Source organism: Salvelinus alpinus, chromosome 26, assembly GCF_045679555.1.
Source record: "Salvelinus alpinus chromosome 26, SLU_Salpinus.1, whole genome shotgun sequence".
NCBI classification, from domain to species: Eukaryota; Metazoa; Chordata; class Actinopteri; order Salmoniformes; family Salmonidae; genus Salvelinus; species Salvelinus alpinus.
The window spans coordinates 2,686,628-2,705,262 of NC_092111.1; the positions used below are offsets into that span (position 1 = coordinate 2,686,628).

At 45.3% G+C, this 18,635-nt stretch overlaps 1 protein-coding gene across 1 annotated transcript; it reads right to left on the reverse strand.

Moving 5' to 3' along the window:
- Positions 1 to 4,756: 4,756 nt before the first annotated feature.
- On the reverse strand, positions 4,757 to 10,279 carry LOC139554449 (eomesodermin-like). Its single transcript, XM_071367258.1, has 6 exons — positions 8,204 to 10,279; positions 7,476 to 7,630; positions 6,656 to 6,777; positions 6,226 to 6,384; positions 6,012 to 6,073; positions 4,757 to 5,867 (listed from the first exon to the last, which is right to left on the reverse strand). Exons 1-6 carry the CDS (start codon positions 8,905 to 8,907, stop codon positions 5,117 to 5,119), a joined length of 1,953 nt encoding a protein of 650 aa, XP_071223359.1. The 5' UTR covers positions 8,908 to 10,279; the 3' UTR covers positions 4,757 to 5,116.
- Between the last annotated feature and the right edge of the window lie 8,356 nt (positions 10,280 to 18,635).

Sequence of the window (18,635 nt, forward strand, 5' to 3'; positions counted from 1 at the left end):
GGATGAATGGTTTCGGCGCTCGGAGGAGACATGGGACGCTGCCCATGTGCGCCTGCAATGGGCCATCAGGAGGCAGAAGGCGAGCGCCGACCACCACCGCAGTGAGGCCCCGGTGTATGCACCGGGGGACCGGGTCTGGCTCTCGACCCGAAACCTACCCCTTCGCCTGCCCTGCCGGAAGCTGGGTCCGCGGTTTGTGGGGCCATTTAAGTCCTGAGGAGACTGACCGAGGTTTGCTACAGGTTACAGCTTCCCCCCGATTACGTACTAACCCCTCGTTCCATGTGTCTCTCCTCAGGCCGGTGGTGGCTGGTCCGCTCCAGCAGTCTGAGGTGCGGGAGGTTCCTCCGCCCCCTCTGGACATCGAGGGGGCCCCGGCGTATACTGTGCGAGCCATCATAGACTCAAGGCATCGGGCGAGGGGCCTTCAGTACCTCGTGGAGTGGGAGGGGTACGGTCCGGAGGAGAGATGCTGGGTGCCGGTGGAGGACATCCTGGACCCTTCCTTACTGCAGGAATTTCACCGTCTCCACCCGGATCGTCCTGCACCTCGTCCTCCGGGTCGTCCCCAAGGCCGGTGTTGGTGCGCTGCTGAAGCCGCGCATCAAGTGGGTGGGGGGGGGGGGTTTGGGGGTACAGTCACGACTTCCGCCGAAGTTGGTGCCTCTCCTTGTTCGGGCGGCGTTCGGCGGTCGACGTCACCGGCTTTCTAGCCGCCACGATCTACGTTTCTTTGTCCTTTTTTTTGTCTTGATTGTACACACCTGGTTTCCATTACGTTCTAATTTATTCCATACTTAACCCTCTGGTTCCCACATGGTCTTGTGCGTGTTTGTTCTTTGTTAAGTGGTCGCCCTTTTGTGTCGAGCTGGAATATTTTCCCTGTATGGAATTTGTTTGGGATCTTTATCCATTTGTTTTGTCTTGATTGTACACATCTGGTTTCCATGACGTTCAAATTTATTCGATATTTAACACTGTGGTTCCCACATGGTTTTGTGCGTGTTTGTTCTTTGTTAAGTGGTTGCTCTTTTGTGTCGAGCTGGAATATTTTCCCTGTATGGAATTTGTTTGTGATTTATTCGAGTAAAGTACGTTTTTACTCAGTTCTGTGTCCTGCGCCTGACTCCGTCCTACACTGAAACTTGACAGCAAATTTGGAATCAAAATGTGGGGCTCAAAACAGGTTGGGCTCTGCTCCACCTGCCCTGAATGACGGGTCGGCACTGATAGTATGTATCGAAATATGCCTTATTGACTTTGAAGAACTACTAAAATAGTGATTTGTCAGACAGCATACGTAGCAGTGTCATGTCGTGTATGTAGGTGGCAGGGAAGTCAAGCGCAGGATAATTAAACTTGGTATAAATGGAGTATTTTAATAACTTAAAACATAAACTCCAAAACCAAAGTCCATAATAAAATAAATGTGGGTACAAGAACCCGTCGCACACCAATCCATAGAACATGAACATAACAATAAACAATCTCTGACAAGGACATGAGGGGAAACAGAGGGTTAAATACACAACAATTAATGAATGGGATTGGAACCAGGTGTGTAAGAAGACCAGACAAAACCAATGGAAAATGAAACATCGATCAATGATGGCTAGAAGACCGGTGACGTCGATCGCCGAGCACCGCCCGAACAAGAAGAGGCATCGACTTCGGCAGAAGTCGTGGCAAGCAGTTTAGTAAAATGAGATGATGACTTGGAATGAAATAATAAAGTCATCAAATAGGCCTAAAACAGTTAATATACACAACTGAAATATTTTATAAAGTAATACATTAAGTAATAGGCAGTAATGGGTAGTCGCCACCATCATGGGACTTTTATTAATTGTTTTATTCTGTGTTGTTACAGCATTTAACCCACATAATGCATAGTGCATTTAAAGTCCCCAAAAAATTATCGAAACCGAAATCAAAAACCGTAATCATTTTTTTCTAATCAAACTGAAACCGAACTGACTTCTAAAAGCACTAATCGCTCAGCACTAATTCACATACTGTCCATACTGTCTATACACCATTCACATACAATACATTCAGTGCCTTCAGAAAGTATTCAGAACCCTTCCCTTTTTCCACATTTTGTTACGTTACAGCCTTATTCTTAATAAATGTTTTTTTCCCTCAGCAAAAAAGTTTTTTTAGAAATAAAAAACAGAAATACCTTATTTACATAAGTATTCAGACCCTTTGCTATGAGACTCGAAATTGAGCTCAGATGCATTATATTTCCATTGATCATCCTTGAGATGTTTCTACAACTTGAGTCCACCTGTGATAAATTCAAATGTCTATATAAGGTCCCACAGTTGACAGTCCATGTCAGAGCAAAAACCAAGCCATGAGGTCAAAGGAATTGTCCGTAGAGCTCCGAGGCAGGATTGTGTTGAGGCACAGATCTGGGGAAGGGTACCAAAACATTTCTGCAGCATTGAAGGTCCCCAAGAACACAGTGGCCTCCATCATTCTTAAATGGAAGAAGTTTGGAACCTCCAAGACTCTTCCTAGAGCTGGCTGCCCGATTGAACTCTTTGGCCTTAATGCCAAGCGTCACATCTGGAGGAAACCTGGCACCATCATTATGGTGAAGCATGTTGGTTTCAGCATCATGCTGTGTGGATGTTTTGCAGCAGGAGACTAGTCAGGATTGAGGCAAAGATGAACGGAGCAAAGTACAGTGAGATACTTGATGAAAACCTGCTCCAGAGCGCTCAGGACCTTAGACTGGGGAGAAGGTTCACCTTCCAACAGGACAATAACCCTAAGCACACAGCCAAGACAACACAGGAGTGGCTTTGGGACAAGTCTCTGAATGTCCTTGAGTGGCCCAGCCAGAGATCGGACTTGAACCCGATCGAACATCTCTGTAGAGACCTGAAAATAGCTGTACAGCAACGCTCCCCATCCAACCTGACAGAGTTTGAGAGGATCTGCAGAGACGAATGGGAGAAACTCCCCAAACACAGGTGTGCCAAGCTTGTAGCGTCATGCCCAAGAAGACTTGAGGCTGTAATCGCTGCCAAAGGTACTTCAACAAAGTACTGAGTAAAGGGTCTGAATTCTTGTGTAAATGTGATATTTCATTTTTTTTATTTTTAATACATTAGCAAAAATGTCATAAAAGCAATTTTTGTCTTGTCACTATGGGGTATTGTGTGTAGATTGATGAGGAAAATAAACAATTTAATCAATTCTAGAATAAGGCTGTAACGTAACAAAATGTGGAAAAAGTCAAAGGGTCTGATTAATTTCCGAATGCACTGTATACACTGAGTGTACAGAACACCCACTCTTTCCACGACATAGACTGACCAGGTGAATCCAGGTGAAAGCTATTAACACTTATTGATGTCACTTGTTCAATCCACTTCAATCAGTGTATATGAAGGGGAGGAGACAGGTTAAAGAAGGATTTTTAAGTCTTGAAATAAATGAGACATGGATTGTGTATGTGTGCCATTCAAAGGATGAATGGGCAAGATAAAATATGTCTGTGCCTTTGAACGGGATATGGTAGGTAGTAGGTGCCAGGCACGCCAGTTTGAGTGTGTCAAGAACTGCAACGCTGCTGGATTTTTCACACTCAACAGTTTCCATTTTGTTACGTTACAGCCTTAATCTAAAAAAAATATATATATTAAAAAATCCTCAGCAATCTACACACAATGCCCCATAATGACAAAGCGAAAACGTATTAAAACTCAATAACAGTATTCAGACCCTTTGCTATGAGACTCGAAATTGAGCTTAGGTGCATCCTGTTTCCATTAATCATCATTGAGATGCTTCTACAGCTTGATTGGTGTGCACCTGTGGTAACTTCCATTGATTGGACAGGGTTTTTGCTCTGACATGGACTGTCAACTGTGGGACCTTATATAGACAGGCGTGTGCCTTTCCAAATCAAGTCAATTCTTAAATGGAAGAAGTTTGGAAGGGGTCTGAATACTTTCCGAAGGCACTGTAGAGTCCATGCCCCAACAAATTGAGATTGTTCTGAGGGCAAAAGGGGGTGCAACTCAATATTAGGAAGGTGTTCCTAATGTTTTGTACACAGTATATTCTGGACTCTGGTTCGTAAGCTAATTTCCTGCAATTCTGTCCATTTTGCGACGGGCTTTTGTACTGTCTATTTAAAGACCTTATTCTCGACATAGCTCATTCTAATATTACTACTAGTAATTAGTACATTGCATTTTATTTGCTGTTTATACACACCACATATTTATTTATAGAATGGATTCTTGACATAGCTCACTAATAGATATATTGATGCACACATCATTCTTAGTATATCTTGTGTAAATTCTTCTGGTGTATATACACATAGATTGCATTTGGATTACTGTTACAGTGCTATTTGGGTTGTTAAATTGGATTCATTCCAACACTTCTTGTAAACATTTTGGGGGGATTATTCGTGCTGTTTGACTTTATACATCATTGTTAGGAGCTAATAATATAAGCTTTTTGCTGCACACGTTTGCTATAACATCTGCTAAACTGTGTAGGCGACCAATAAACTTTTTATTTATTTCCACAACAAATAGTGTAGAAGAGTGAGGCTCAACTTCTTTGCTGTTTTCGTGCCCTGGCTACCACGCTGTGGACAGCATGTAGTGAACCTTTGTACATGCGAAGATAATATGTGTGAATGTAAGAGAGCGAAGTCTTGCATCAAAATATATTCGTTGCTTTCTTGTGGCAACGTCATTTCAAGACTCCATTTGCAAAGTGGGACGATTGTTTATGAAAGATTGTTTTTATTACCCATTTCATAACACCTCCACGAAGACAATTTGTACAAGATACATCACATACTAAAGTGCACACATACTGTACAACGAAATTACTTTAAATAAAATCACATTTGTAAAAAATAAAATGAACTGGGGACATGTTTTAAAAACAACAATTTGTCACAATGCATGTGTGTGTTCAGGTATGGGGTTGGGGGGGGGGTGAGCTTGTGCAGCTTGCTTGGGAGCACGAAGCTTTGGCACCTTTAGATAAAAGTTAATAAAAGGGTGTTTAAAAGGTAAAAGGGAGCACTGAATTAAAAACAACAAATTATACGATTTTAATAAATACAGTCTTTTTAGGGGCTTGTGTAGAAGGCATAGTAGCCCATGCCTTTGGGGTTGTCTTTGTTGAACTCTTCCGCTGTGGTCAAGTCCTCACACTTGATGGTGGGCGAGTTCTCTGTGCTCGACCCACCAGGTGACATCCGGCGTCTCTTGCAGACCATGGAGTACACGCCCGAATCGTTAGAGTCCACAGATTTCAGCGAGTGGGAGGTCTCGATCCAGGTGGAGGCTGCGGTGCTCTCCTCGGGCAGCTTGTCTTTGCTAGCAGCCAGTGGGTCGTCTGTGAAGGCTGGGGGGCTGGGCCGAGGGGACCAGGGCAGGCCTGTGGTCATCTTTCTCTGGTAAGTGCTTCTGTTGCCCCAGCTGGCCGCCATTGAGGCGAAAGCCGAGTCGGGGTAGTAGCTGAGGGCGTGGGAGGTCTGGAGGGGCAGGGGTTTGATGCCGTACGACAGCAGACTGCTGGCTGAGTAGTCCTGGTCGTAGGACAGGTCCAGCTTGTTGGAGCCAGACTGCTGGACCGGGGTGACGAACCAGCGCTGAGCCGAGCTGGCCCCGACGTCTTCGGCCTGGGGGGAGAGGAGACTGTTGGTCTGGGGCACAGCCCGCTCCCCGGTGTAGAAGCGGTTCTGGGGCAGGTTGTTGACAAACTGGTCCTGGAAGAAGGGCTGCATGGCATAGCGGGCACCCGGCACAATCTGGTGAGAGCGAGGGGAGGCTGTCGGGGAGGGAGTCAGCCTGTCACCCTCTGGGGCTGTATACATCCTGTGGAAGAGAGAGACAAAGGTCCAAGGATGAGTAATTTGCAAGAGAAAAACAAGTTCACACTTGACAGACTAAAAGTAGCAGAGCAGAAAAAAATGGCGACAAAACCGCATGCAAAATAGGATGCAAGGCATTGTCACTTACGAGTCATAGTTGTCTCTGAAGCCTTTAGCAAAGGGGTTGTGGTCGATTTTAAGCTGTGTGATCTGGAAAGGAGAGAAGATGCATGGTCAAGCCATGGTCGGCAGTGTTGACAAAAACACATTTTATAGACACAGTCAATATAGAAGCATAAGACAAATCTTAAGCAGATAAGATGTTTCTTATGTAGATAAGATGATAGTAGCGGGTATCTTACGTCTGTATTCTGGTAGGCAGTGACTGCGATGAACTGGTTCTCTGGGAAGGTAAAAGTCTGTGTCTTAGCCTCACTGCCTACGTCCTCCACTCCCTCTTCTGTGACCTCCACGATGTGGAGCCGAGGCTGGTATTTATGAAGAGACTGCAAGACAATCATCTGCAAAGAAAAAAAAGTGTGAATTCCAAAGTTAACGCTTGGGGTTCTCGTGGAATGCTCTCAAAACAGTTACTGTGGTTGGTTATTTGTCACATCACCAATGACATTTTGGAGACTTGCCAATAGCACTCTCGGAATAAAATAAAAGGATGGTTTTGCACTCATTTGTGATCTCTTATGCCTACTAGAACACCAAAGACAGCTTTTTAAAAGTAGCCTGAGACATTTGAGTTGCAATAAAGAAAATACTAAATGATGGTGTAGGCCTCACCTGTGTGTTGTTATTGTTCGCCCCCTTGTTGTTGGTCAGCTTCAGTTTGCCGAAGGAGATCTCTTGCCTCATCCAATGAGCTCCAGTGTTCGGGGATTCAGGATGAACATACATCTTGTTACCTGTGATTGAATAAATGACGCGGGACATAAAACATACAAGTATTAAGTACAATGCGGCACAAATGCAAAACACACATTGAAAGAATAGCACAGATATTTTCCATTTCTTGAACTTGAACTTCTCTTACATTAAAAAAAAACAAAAAAAACTGCAATTTGTCAATTGACTTGCAGTCAAACTATTATTGAATCATGTGCTCAGGATTTCAACGTTAAAAGCAATCCGATGTGAAACTGTGGAGCTATTAGGCTAACATTTAAAAATTATTTAATTGCAAAAAACATACAAATGGAAGATTGAAGTTTACAATTCAAATATTATTAAAACATTGGCAGGCCATTTTATATTATATGAAAATAAATTGTAAAAAATGACACATTACTGATAATGATTTATAATTGAATCTGTTTTCCGTCTTGAAATGAACGCCATCAGCTAACAATGTTTGAATGGTTGTCTTTTTCTTTTAAAATGGGGTTAATAAACCAACAAAAACAAAGAGCACAGCATAAACAGCCAGTTAATTGGGTGTAAATTGCAGGGAAATATCTAACGAAACGTGCCCGATCTAAATTTCATTTAATCCCCGTTAGTTTAAATGTGCTGCTTCTGTAGACTATATGGCTAGAGGCCTTATTTAGTTTCGAAATATGCCTCTAAATAAGTACATTAAAGGTGCATGTAATATTAGTCTCACCTTGCATGTTGTTGTCTGCTTTTCCACAAGTAACCCACTTTCCTCCTTGAAATCGCCAGTGATTTGGATCGGCCAACACGACCTCAACAAACACGTTATAATGCGCCGTCAAGTTCAGTCCAGTGATGTTGAAACTGAGAAATGGAAACATCCGCCTGAAAGAAAAGAACAAATTCGATGGCACAATTATTGCAAATAACATTTGAAGGGTGCACTCAAAACGAAAATTACAAGAGGGAGTCGTTGCATTTCAGAAGATTCGTAAGGTTAGGTCATGGCATGCACTAATTAATACTTGACACTTTATTTTCCTCACATAAAAATTTAATAAAATGGCTTTAAAACTTTGTATAACCTAAATTATTATTTCGAAATAAACAAGTAAATAACATTCAAATGTGACACAACGAAATATAAACAATTATTGCAACATCAGAGAAGGTCGGATATTTTTTAGGCTAACCATAATCAAACATTCATTTTAAAGTATAGTGTCCCACCAAGTACAGAACATGGTGGTAATAAGCCACTGATACCTCACAGTAAAAATGGTCCCCCCCAAAAAACACCCTAATCTGTGAGGTGCAACGCTAGTTGAGAGCTCTGTGAACACGACTATGCCTAACATTTTTAGAAGCATTAGACCAGAACCTTGATGCCTTTTAACGTCTAAGTTTGAACATTAGTCATGAAGTTTAAGCTATTTTGTTTTCAATGCCTCTGCTCACCTGCCCTGTTTCGTGATGATCATCTCGGTCTGGAATCGGTGAAACTTGAGCCACAGGGGCCGGTTGCAGAGATAAACTTGAGCTCTCGCTCCCGGTGTGGACCCTGGCAGAGCCATGGAACCAATACATGAGCCCGTTCCCGGATAGGAGGGGTACAGGCATCCTGGACCCTGGCCGAACTGGTAGCTGCTGCCAAACTGACTCCGGCTAGTGCACACGGAGGAAGAAAACCCCGTCGGAGGCAAGACCGATCCGTAATGAAGGGAGGAATACCTGGATCCATTTGACCCGCTGTACACTGTCCCCGTTTGTCCTGCGTATGGAAAGAGGGAACACGGGTTTGCCATATCGGAGCTCGTCTGAGAGGACGGGATGAAATATCTGTCAGAGCCAAGTTCATCTATGTTGTACCGCCGGCCAGTGGACAGGTCATCCTCACCGACCATCGGTGAGCCTTTTCTTCCGTCTGGGGTAGCTTTAGTCCCAGTGAAGGCGTCGCCCTCTCCCTCACCCATCATGGCGTTCCCCACTCCGCTCAAATATTTATTAGGACCGTTCCTTGGTTCGGATTCTGTCCGGTCAACTTGAAATTCGATCTGCGATGGCCCCGGGCTATTATTTGCACTATCTGATGATGTGAGGTTGTAAAAAGTCTTGGGTAAATTGATGGTTGATGCGCTGGGAAGAATATTCTCTAGCTGCATTATTTTTTGAAATAGCAAACACTACAGAATTAAAGGATCCAAAAAATAGGCTACAATCGCAACCACCAAGACGCGACACCACTGCGCCCTGGTAGGAGTCCTCTGTGGCCGTTCCTGTTCTCCTCTGCTAACCGACGTTGACCTTCTCAGTTGCACCTACGGATTTACGCACGCTATACGATTATGATCTTCTCAAGAATTGTTCAAGGGCTCTTATATGATCGCCTTCTTTAAACACCCAACTCATGGCAAGCGTCAGGGGAGGAGCTTTTGGGGGATCCATGTCATAAGCTATAACCCTTTCCATGCCCATTGGTTCAACTCACTGATTTAATGAAATTAGTCATAGGCTATCATATTTGACATAACCATTTAAAATCCATTGCACATTTGCACGGACTTTGGGGAGCCTATTCCGTATATTCTGACAACGACTTGGGCTATTCTACAGGCCTGTGATGACATTGAATTCGCTAAATTGTTAGGCTATTCATGCGCAATATTTGCAGATATTCTGGATAAAAGCAATTAGCCTATATGCAACGGTGTTTTATGAACATTTTACAGTTTGTTGAAAGTTTGCCCGAAGGACTGGAAATCAACAGTTTCTTTCCAAAATATATTCAAGTAATTGTGAGATATCCACACAGAGTGGGTGAAAACACGGTTTGGTGATGAAATGTCACTTCCTTATGTTATAAAATGCATTTTTACCGATAATCATTCAGTGGGGTCTTTCTCTAACATATCGTTAGCATTATATCCAACAATTCGGATTTCGTAACCTAATGCATCTGTTAGTAAGCCCTAAGCTCTGTTGATACAGCAGTGGTTTCTGTAACAACTTTTGAGGGTTTTACATTTTGTGTTTGCTTCTTCAAAGTTATTTACGCGGGTCGCAAAAAGCAAAATTAGCATGACAAGGTCTGAATTAAATGTAAAAGGCTTTGAAAAGGAAAAGCTTATATATGCTCAGTGCTTCGTTGACATTTCACAGAGATACGCTTGTTTTTGTGAGAAATCTTAGAAAAATAACAGGAATTTGGAATGAATATGAAAAACGTATACTAAAATATGAAAATACTTCATGTCATGTCTCAAAATCGATATCCATCTTGCCTCTATATTGTTTAATGTCTTGCGGATTCGAGAATAAAGATGATGAGTTCAACAGGAAAGTGAGCCTGTCAGTTAACCAGTAGCCTGCATTCTTGCACAGCTGAAGTGATGCAATTTTCCTGACTTTTTACCATATTTTTTTCTGTCTCTATTGATTTTGTCACCCTGTGGCCATCCTACAAGGGTAACAATTCCTATAACTTTTGATCGGATTATGCTAGAGACATCATGTTTTGACCATTTGTTTTCTTAGAGAACTATTTACACAATTAACACATTTTACGTATTGGTCACCCTATAAATCACGATTTTGTTTGGGGGGGGGGTTGAAACTCACTTATATTGAATACTTTTTTGGAGTATTTTGTTACTTTACACATTCCTCGGGCCTACATTGTATGTAAAAAATGAACATACCCTTTGCCAAGTTACAACAACAAACCTCATGCATTTAAAGCTCCAACATGTAACTTTTTGGGCAACCCAACCAAATTCATATAGAAATGTAAGTTATAGGTCTGTCATACTGATTGAAAGCAAGTCTAAGAAGCGGTAGCTCTGTTCTATGTGGGCTATTTCTATGTTTCCCGTTCTTAACTTTCGTTTTTGCTTCTTTTACTTTCGGTTTTGTACACCAGCCAGAAAATAGCTTACAATATTTGTTGTTATGGAAAATATATTTCAAAGCGGTTTAGATTGTGCAATGGTTCTCTACAATATACTTGCTTGTTGTGTTACATACACTGAAATTAGGTGCACTATTAGAATTATTAGAATTTAGCAACCTTTAATTAGACAATTCTTGTCAGAGTCATATCAGTCCGCACGTGCTCTAAGCGTCCATACATATCAACTCCTTATTGTTCGTTTCCTTTGTTGAGAACTCTTCACATGTCAAATTGAATTGCCTGCTATTGAAAAATCCCTCTCTTCGAATTCTACGAAAGTGTGCATGTTAAAATCAAATGGAATCAAATTATAAGAAATTAAAATGTTACATAATAATAAAGAACTTTCCTTTATTTAGATCCTTATGCACGCCACATCTTCCAGTCCTGATATGTTCTCCCTGAAGTGACATATTTGTATCAAGCAGCAAGTATGTCAAGTGGCTCTGAGCCTGTTTACAGGAAACGGTGAAAAAAGTGAAAGGTCTGTGAGGTCTGTGCTATTCACAATGAAAATAAATCATCCCTTTTTGAGATGAATTTGTTATTCGTCTCACAAAAAACGACTCATAAAACATATATCATAGATGACCATCAATTGAGAGCAATTTAATAACCGTTCATTAAAAGGGAAAATATCCTAAACAATCATGGCTATCAACCAAGCAAATAATATAAATGCTAGGCCTAGTTTTGGGAATGGTTTAATTGAATGGAAAGGCTAAATGATTACCCTAGATGTGATCATATAACCTAAACCTATATTTAAAGAAACTGATTTTTCTAGATTTGTTGTATCTGATTTTCATTTGGATTTAAACCTAACTCTTAGATAAAAAAAATAATAACAATGTTTTCAGTTAATGTAACAACATATTGTCCTCATAATCAAACGGTTATATGAAAGCGATATGCGGATACAAATCCCACAGGGTTGCTGTTCTTCAAGAAAAGGAAAACTGCCAATAATTTTTCCGTCTGAGGTAACCGGTGAGGTAACCGGTGATGTAGAACGAAAAGACAGCTCGGGAAAGAGCCACGGCGTTATCCAAACTCCTTATTCAGGCACGCGCCGGCCGGTGAAACCAAAGTACGACGAGGACAATGTATGGAGAGGGTTGGCAGTGACAGTCTACGTGCCATAAGAAGAAAAATACAGAACACTGCCACTTCGCGTTGACACCGATGAAGCCCATTGGCCACTTATGCCACTTTTGCATATTCTAAATATGACCCTAAAGTAGCTTTTACAGTTGTCATTTTTATTTGGGGGTCTGATAAAGATAACGTAAACAACGCTGTGTTTAAGTAGACACTGTGTTCCGTTCGATTTAGAAACGAATTGGTTAAAATAGGTTGATATTAGGCTATTACACAAACATACACAAATAAAAGGGGTAGGAATCATATCCCTGTTATGAAAATTGTCCCCAAAACTAAAACTAACATCGGCCAGAAAAATATATAGCCATACAAAGCTACTGGATTATGTTCACTGTGAACTATTGTAGAGATAGATGTGAGAATATAGAGCCCTGGAGCAGCAGCAAACTTGTTTCACAGTGGAATCATCTGGGACAGCGCTCTCTAGTGATTGTGCAGAGCAAACAGAAATGGCATCAGGCTACTATAATTCCAATGATGAAGTTGGACAGTACCGTTTATCGAACGCTTACCATTTCAGACATTTACAGCTATGCAGTAGCAGTGCGTTGGTAAAATCACTGCAGAAGCCAAGCCAGGAAAAACCACATATTACAACCAGTAACACTTCGTTTAATTGGGGTCCTTATTACAGTGTAATCACATATGTTATTATACCGTAACACGTATCGTCATTCATTGTAATAATTCATAGTTACATTGTACTAACAACATGTAACTGGTGGTAATTGCAGTCTGTAATTACAGAGGTGTAACAACGAATTGCTTGTTACCATGCTTATTACAAACGTTCACATTTCCAATAGCATCCGAAAGCAATTTTTTTTTCAGCCTGCACAAACCAATGTTATAATTGTAAGCCAATTTTAAACAAGCCACTTCATTGACACAACTCTCCTATAACGGGCTCTGGAGTCTGATTCCTAGGTTCAGCTTTTGTTTGAAGTGCATGGAAGCTTATAAGAGCAAGGGCAAAAACAGGGGTTTACATCATTTTGAGCCTATAAACTTGGGTTGAATAATGGTTTATAAATGCTTAAATTAACATTCTCACGTTTGGATGGGATCCATTGGTGCACTTATTTATTTATCCGAAGAATTAAGCATCACATTAAGATATGTCCATCTACGCAACGCACTCAAAACAATGGTGATCTCAAATGTGCCCACAATGTCACGTTCCTGACCTATTTTCTGTTGTTTTGTATGTGTTAGTCGGTCAGGGCGTGAGTGTGGGTGGGCATTTCTATGTTTTGTGTTTCTATGTTTAGGTCTTGTAATCAGCCTTATATGGTTCTCAATCAGAGACAGGTGTTTGACTTTTTCCTCTGATTGAGAACCATATATAGGTTGGCTGTTCACACTGTTTGTTTGTGGGTGATTGTCTCCTGTGTCAGTGTCTGTATGTTACGCCACACGGGACTGTTTTCGGTTTTGTTTGTTCATTCGTTTTATGTAGTCAGTTTTCCTGTTATTGCGTTCTTCGTGTTACATGTAAGTTCGTCGCACCAGGTCTGTCTACTTCGTTTGTTGTTTTGTAGTTTGTTTAAGAGTATTTCGTTTCGTCTTTTGTCTTGTTAAATAAATATTATGTCATCATACCTAGCTGCGTATTGGTCCTCCGATCCTTCTCTCCTCTCCTCGTCTGAGGAGGAGGAAGACGACAGCCGTTACAGAATCACCCACCAACCTAGGACCAAGCGGCGGGGGAGAGCTCAACAGAGCAACCAGGACTACTGGACATGGGAGGACGAGCTGGATGGAAAAGGACCTTGGGCTCAACCAGGAGAATATCGCCGCCCCAAAGCTGAGCTGGAGGCAGCGAAAGCAGAGAGGCGGCGATATGAGGAGGCAGCAAGGAGACGTGGCTGGAAGCCTGAAAAGCCCGTGAGTACTACCCAAACATTTCTTGGGGGGTGGCTAAGAGGTAGTGGGCCAAGGGCAGGTAGGAGACCTGCGCCCACTTCTCAGGCTAACCGTGGAGAGCGGGAGTACGGGCGGACACCGTGTTAAGCAGTAGAGCGCACGGTGTCTCCTGTACGTGTGCATAGCCCGGTGCGGGTTATTCCACCTCCCCGCACTGGTAGGGCTAGATTGGGCATTGAGCCAGGTGCCATGAAGCCGGCTCAACGCGTCTGGTCTCCAGTGCGTCTCCTCGGGCCGGCATTCATGGCACCAGCCTTATGCATGGTGTCCCCGGTTCGCCTACATAGCCCGGTGCGGGTTATTCCACCTCCCCGCACTGGTCGGGCGACGGGGAGCATTCAGCCAGGTAAGGTTGGGCAGGCTCAATGCTCAAGGGAGCCAGTATGCCTGCACGGTCCGGTATTTCCGGCGCCACCTCCCCGCCCCAGCCTAGTACCAACAGTGCCTACACCACGCACCAGGCTTCCAGTGCGTTTTCAGAGCCCTGTTCCTCCTCCACGCACTCTCCCTGTGGTGCGTGTCTCCAGCCCAGTGCCTCCAGTTTCGGCACCACGCACTAAGCCACCTGTGCGTCTCCTGAGTCCTGTACACACTGTTATTTCTCCCCGTACTAGTCCTGATGTGCGTGCACTCAGCCCGGTGCCACCAGTGCCGGTACCACGCACCAGGCACAGAGTACGCTTTGAGAGTCCAGTGTGCCCTGTCCCTGCTCCCCGCACTAGCATGAAGGTGCGTGTCCTTAGCCCGGTGCCTCCAGTTCCAGCACCACGCACCAGGTCTACAGTGCGCCTTATCCGGCCAGAGCCATCCGTCTCCCCAGCGCCATCTGAGCCATCCGTCTCCCCAGCACCATCGGAGCCATCCGTCTCCCTAGCGCCATCTGAGCCATCCGTCTCCCCAGCGCCATCTGAGCCATCCGTCTCCCCAGCGCCATCTGAGCCATCCGTCTCCCCAGCGCCATCTGAGCCATCCGTCTGCCCAGTGCCGTCTGAGCCATCCGTCTGTCCCGAGCCATTAGAGCCGCCCGTCTGTCCCGAGCCGTCAGAGCCGATAGTCAGTCAGGAGCCGCTAGAGCCATTCGTCAGACAGGATCTGCCAGAGCCGCCAACCAGACAGGATCTTCCAGAGCCGCCAACCAGACAGGATCTGCCAGAGCCGCCAACCAGACAGGATCTGCCAGAGCCGCCAACCAGACAGGATCTGCCAGAGCCGCCAACCAGACAGGATCTGCCAGAGCCGCCAACCAGACAGGATCTGCCAGAGCCGCCAACCAGACAGGACCTGCCAGAGCCGTCCAGCCAGGACCAGCCAGAGCCGTCCAGCCAGGACCAGCCAGAGCCGTCCAGCCAGGACCAGCCAGAGCCGTCCAGCCAGGACCAGCCAGAGCCGTCCAGCCAGGACCAGCCAGAGCCGTTCAGCCAGGACCAGCCAGAGCCGGCCAGCCAGGACCAGCCAGAGCCAGCCAGCCAGGATCCGCCAGAGCCAGCCAGCCAGGATCCGCCAGAGTCAGCCAGCCATGACCGTCCAGAGCCGTCAGCGAGCCATGACCAGCCAGAGCCAGCCAGCCAGGATCCGCCAGAGCCAGCCAGCCAGGATCCGCCAGTCATTCTGGTGTTGCCCCTTAATTTAGGTGGGGTTATTTGGAGGGTGGTCATTTTGAGGAGGCTACGGAAGCTGGGATTGACTATGGTGGGGTGGGGACCTCGTCCAGAGCCTGAGCCACCACCGTGGTCAGATGCCCACCCAGACCCTCCCCTAGACTTTTGGTAGTGCGTCCGGAGTACGCACCTTGAGGGGGGGGGGTTATGTCACGTTCCTGACCTATTTTCTGTTGTTTTGTATGTGTTAGTCGGTCAGGGCGTGAGTGTGGGTGGGCATTTCTATGTTTTGTGTTTCTATGTTTAGGTCTTGTAATCAGCCTTATATGGTTCTCAATCAGAGACAGGTGTTTGACGTTTTCCTCTGATTGAGAACCATATATAGGTTGGCTGTTCACACTGTTTGTTTGTGGGTGATTGTCTCCTGTGTCAGTGTCTGTATGTTACGCTACACGGGACTGTTTTCGGTTTTGTTTGTTCATTCGTTTTATGTAGTCAGTTTTCCTGTTATTGCGTTCTTCGTGTTACATGTAAGTTCGTCGCACCAGGTCTGTCTACTTCGTTTGTTGTTTTGTAGTTTGTTTAAGAGTATTTCGTTTCGTCTTTTGTCTTGTTAAATAAATATTATGTCATCATACCTAGCTGCGTATTGGTCCTCCGATCCTTCTCTCCTCTCCTCGTCTGAGGAGGAGGAAGACGACAGCCGTTACACACAATTTGTGTTGACACCGACTCATAGTGATAGTGCGCAAAGAACCGGGATCAAGAATAAGGTTGTGTGCAAAATCCAGACATATGTCACGTCCTGACCATAGAGAGCCTTTATTTTCTATGGTGGAGTAGGTCAGGGCGTGACTGGGGGTTAGTCTAGTTTATTATTTCTATGTGAGGTTCTAGTTTTGATTTTCTATGTTGGTGATTTTGTATGATTCCCAATTAGAGGCAGCTGGTAATCGTTGTCTCTAATTGGGGATCATATTTAGGTAGCCTTTTTCCACCTGTGTTTGGTGGGATATTGTTTATGTGTAGTTGCATGTTAGCACTCCATTGTCGTCATGTTTCGTTTATTTCTTTATTGTTTTGTTTTGTGTGTTTCTCTATTAAATATGTGGAAACCATATCGCACTGCACCTTGGTCCGAGTATGCTTCCAACGAACGTGACAGAATATCCCACCACAACAGGACCAAGCAGCGTGCCCAGGAGGAGAGTGTATCCTGGACTTGGGAGGAGATCCTGGATGGGAAGGGATCCTGGACTTGGGAGGAAATCCTGGCAGGACAGGATCGCCTTCCTTGGCAGGAGCGGCAGATGGAAGGTTATGATGAAGGACAGCGACGACGCCGGGGTTCGCGGCCACATAGAGAAGTGAACCAGAGTCAGTCTGGGAGAAGAAGGAGAAAATGGAGGAGAGTGAACGGAGAGAATCAGAGACCGTCAGTGAGTTGAGGGAGAATTTGGAGGAGAGAGAAATGAGAGAGTTATTGAATTGGTGGAGGATGCACGACATTTGCCCTAAGGAGCGTGTTATCGTTTTAATGGCACCTGAGTCAGCTCTCCGTACTCGTCCTGAGGAGCGTGCTATCAGTCTGGTGAAAGTTGTGCCGGCTCCACGCACCAGGTCTCCAGTACGCCTTCCCAGCCCTGTACGTCCTGTGCTAGCGCTCCACACTCGCCTTGAGGAGCGTGTCATTAGTCCAGTGCCATGTGTGCCGGTTCTACGCACCAGGTCTCCAGTGCGTCTCCACAGTCCGGTATGTCCTGTGCCTGCTCCCCGCACTCGCCCTGAAGTGCGTGTCACCAGTCCGGTGCCACCTGTACCGGCCCCACGCATCAGGCCTTCACAGTCCAGAGCTTCCGGCGACAGTTCCCAGTCCAGAGCTTCCGGCGACAGTTCCCAGTCCAGAGCTTCCAGCGACAGTTCCCAGTCCAGAGCTTCCGGCGACAGTTCTCAGTCCAGAGCTTCCGGCGACAGTTCCCGGTCCGGAACCTCCTGAGACGGTCCACGGTCTGGAACCTCCTGAGACGGTCCACGGTCCGGAACCTCCTGAGACGGTCCACGGTCCAGAGTCTCCAGCGACGGTCTGCGGTCCAGAGCCTCCAGCGACACTCTGCGGTCCAGAGCCTCCAGCGGGGATTCTCAGTCCAGAGCCTTCTGTGAGGGTTCCCAGTCCGGAGCCTCCGACAACAATCTACGGTCCGGTTCCTCCGGCGACGACCCACGGTCCGGTTCCTCCGGCGACGACCCACGGTCCGGTTCCTCCGGCGACGATCCACAGTCCAGTTCCTCCGGCGACGATCCACGGTCCGGTTTCTCCGGCAACGATCTAGGGTCCGGTCCCTCTGGCGACGATCCACGGTCCGGAGCCCCCGGCTACGATCCACGGTCCAGAGCATCCAGCGACGCGCCCCGTACCGGAGCCGCCCCCGATGGTAGATTCCCACCCGGACCCTCCCCTATTGAGTCAGGTTTTGCGCTCGGAATCCGCACCTTTGGGGGGGGTACTGTCACGCCCTGACCATAGAGAGCCTGTTATTCTCTATGTTGGTTAGGTCGGAGTGTGACTAGGGTGGGTCATCTAGGTAATTATATATCTATGTTGGCCTGGTATGATTCCCAATCAGAGGCAGCTGTTTATCGTTGTCTCTGATTGGGGATCCTATTTAGGCAGCCATTTCCCCTTTGTGCTTTGTGAGATCTTGACTATGTTTTGTGTAGCTGCCTGTGAGCAGTCCAGAACATCACGTTTCGTTTTTCTTCTGTTTTGTTGGGTGAGTTTCTTATTTATTAAACATGTGAAATTCTACGCACGCTGCGCCTTGACCCAATAATTCTAATGATTGTGACAGTCGGCCTTGTTAGGATCAGTCGCAGAGATGGGAATTCTACCTTTATCATCAGTCCTATTAGCCAACGTAAAACAATAATAGACGAACTACGATCAAGTTTATCCTACTAACGGGACATCAAAAACTGTAATATCTTAGGTTTCACCAAGACGTGGCTGAACGACGACATGAATAACATACAGCTGGTGGCTTTTAAGCTTTTTCAGCAGGATAGAACAGCTGCCTCTGGTAAGATAATGGGTGGCGGTCCATGTATAATTGTAAACAACAGCTGGTATACTAAATCTAAGGAAGTCTCAAGGTTTTGGTCGCCTGAGGTAGAGTATCTCATGATAAGCTATAGACCACACTATTTACCAAGAGAGTTTTCATCTGTATTTTTCGTAGCTGTCTACATACCACCA

What these genes read in the sequence shown, in the direction of transcription:
- LOC139554449 (XM_071367258.1), bottom strand. Translation starts at nt 8,907, where the DNA reads ATGCAGCTAGAGAATATTCTTCCCAGCGCATCAACCATCAATTTACCC. An exon ending in ATCATCACGAAACAGGGCAG is followed by an intron (nt 7,631 to 8,203) that starts GTGAGCAGAGGC and finishes CTTTTCTTTCAG; the next exon opens with GCGGATGTTTCCATTTCTCA. An exon ending in CTGCCTACCAGAATACAGAC is followed by an intron (nt 6,074 to 6,225) that starts GTAAGATACCCG and finishes TCTCCTTTCCAG; the next exon opens with ATCACACAGCTTAAAATCGA.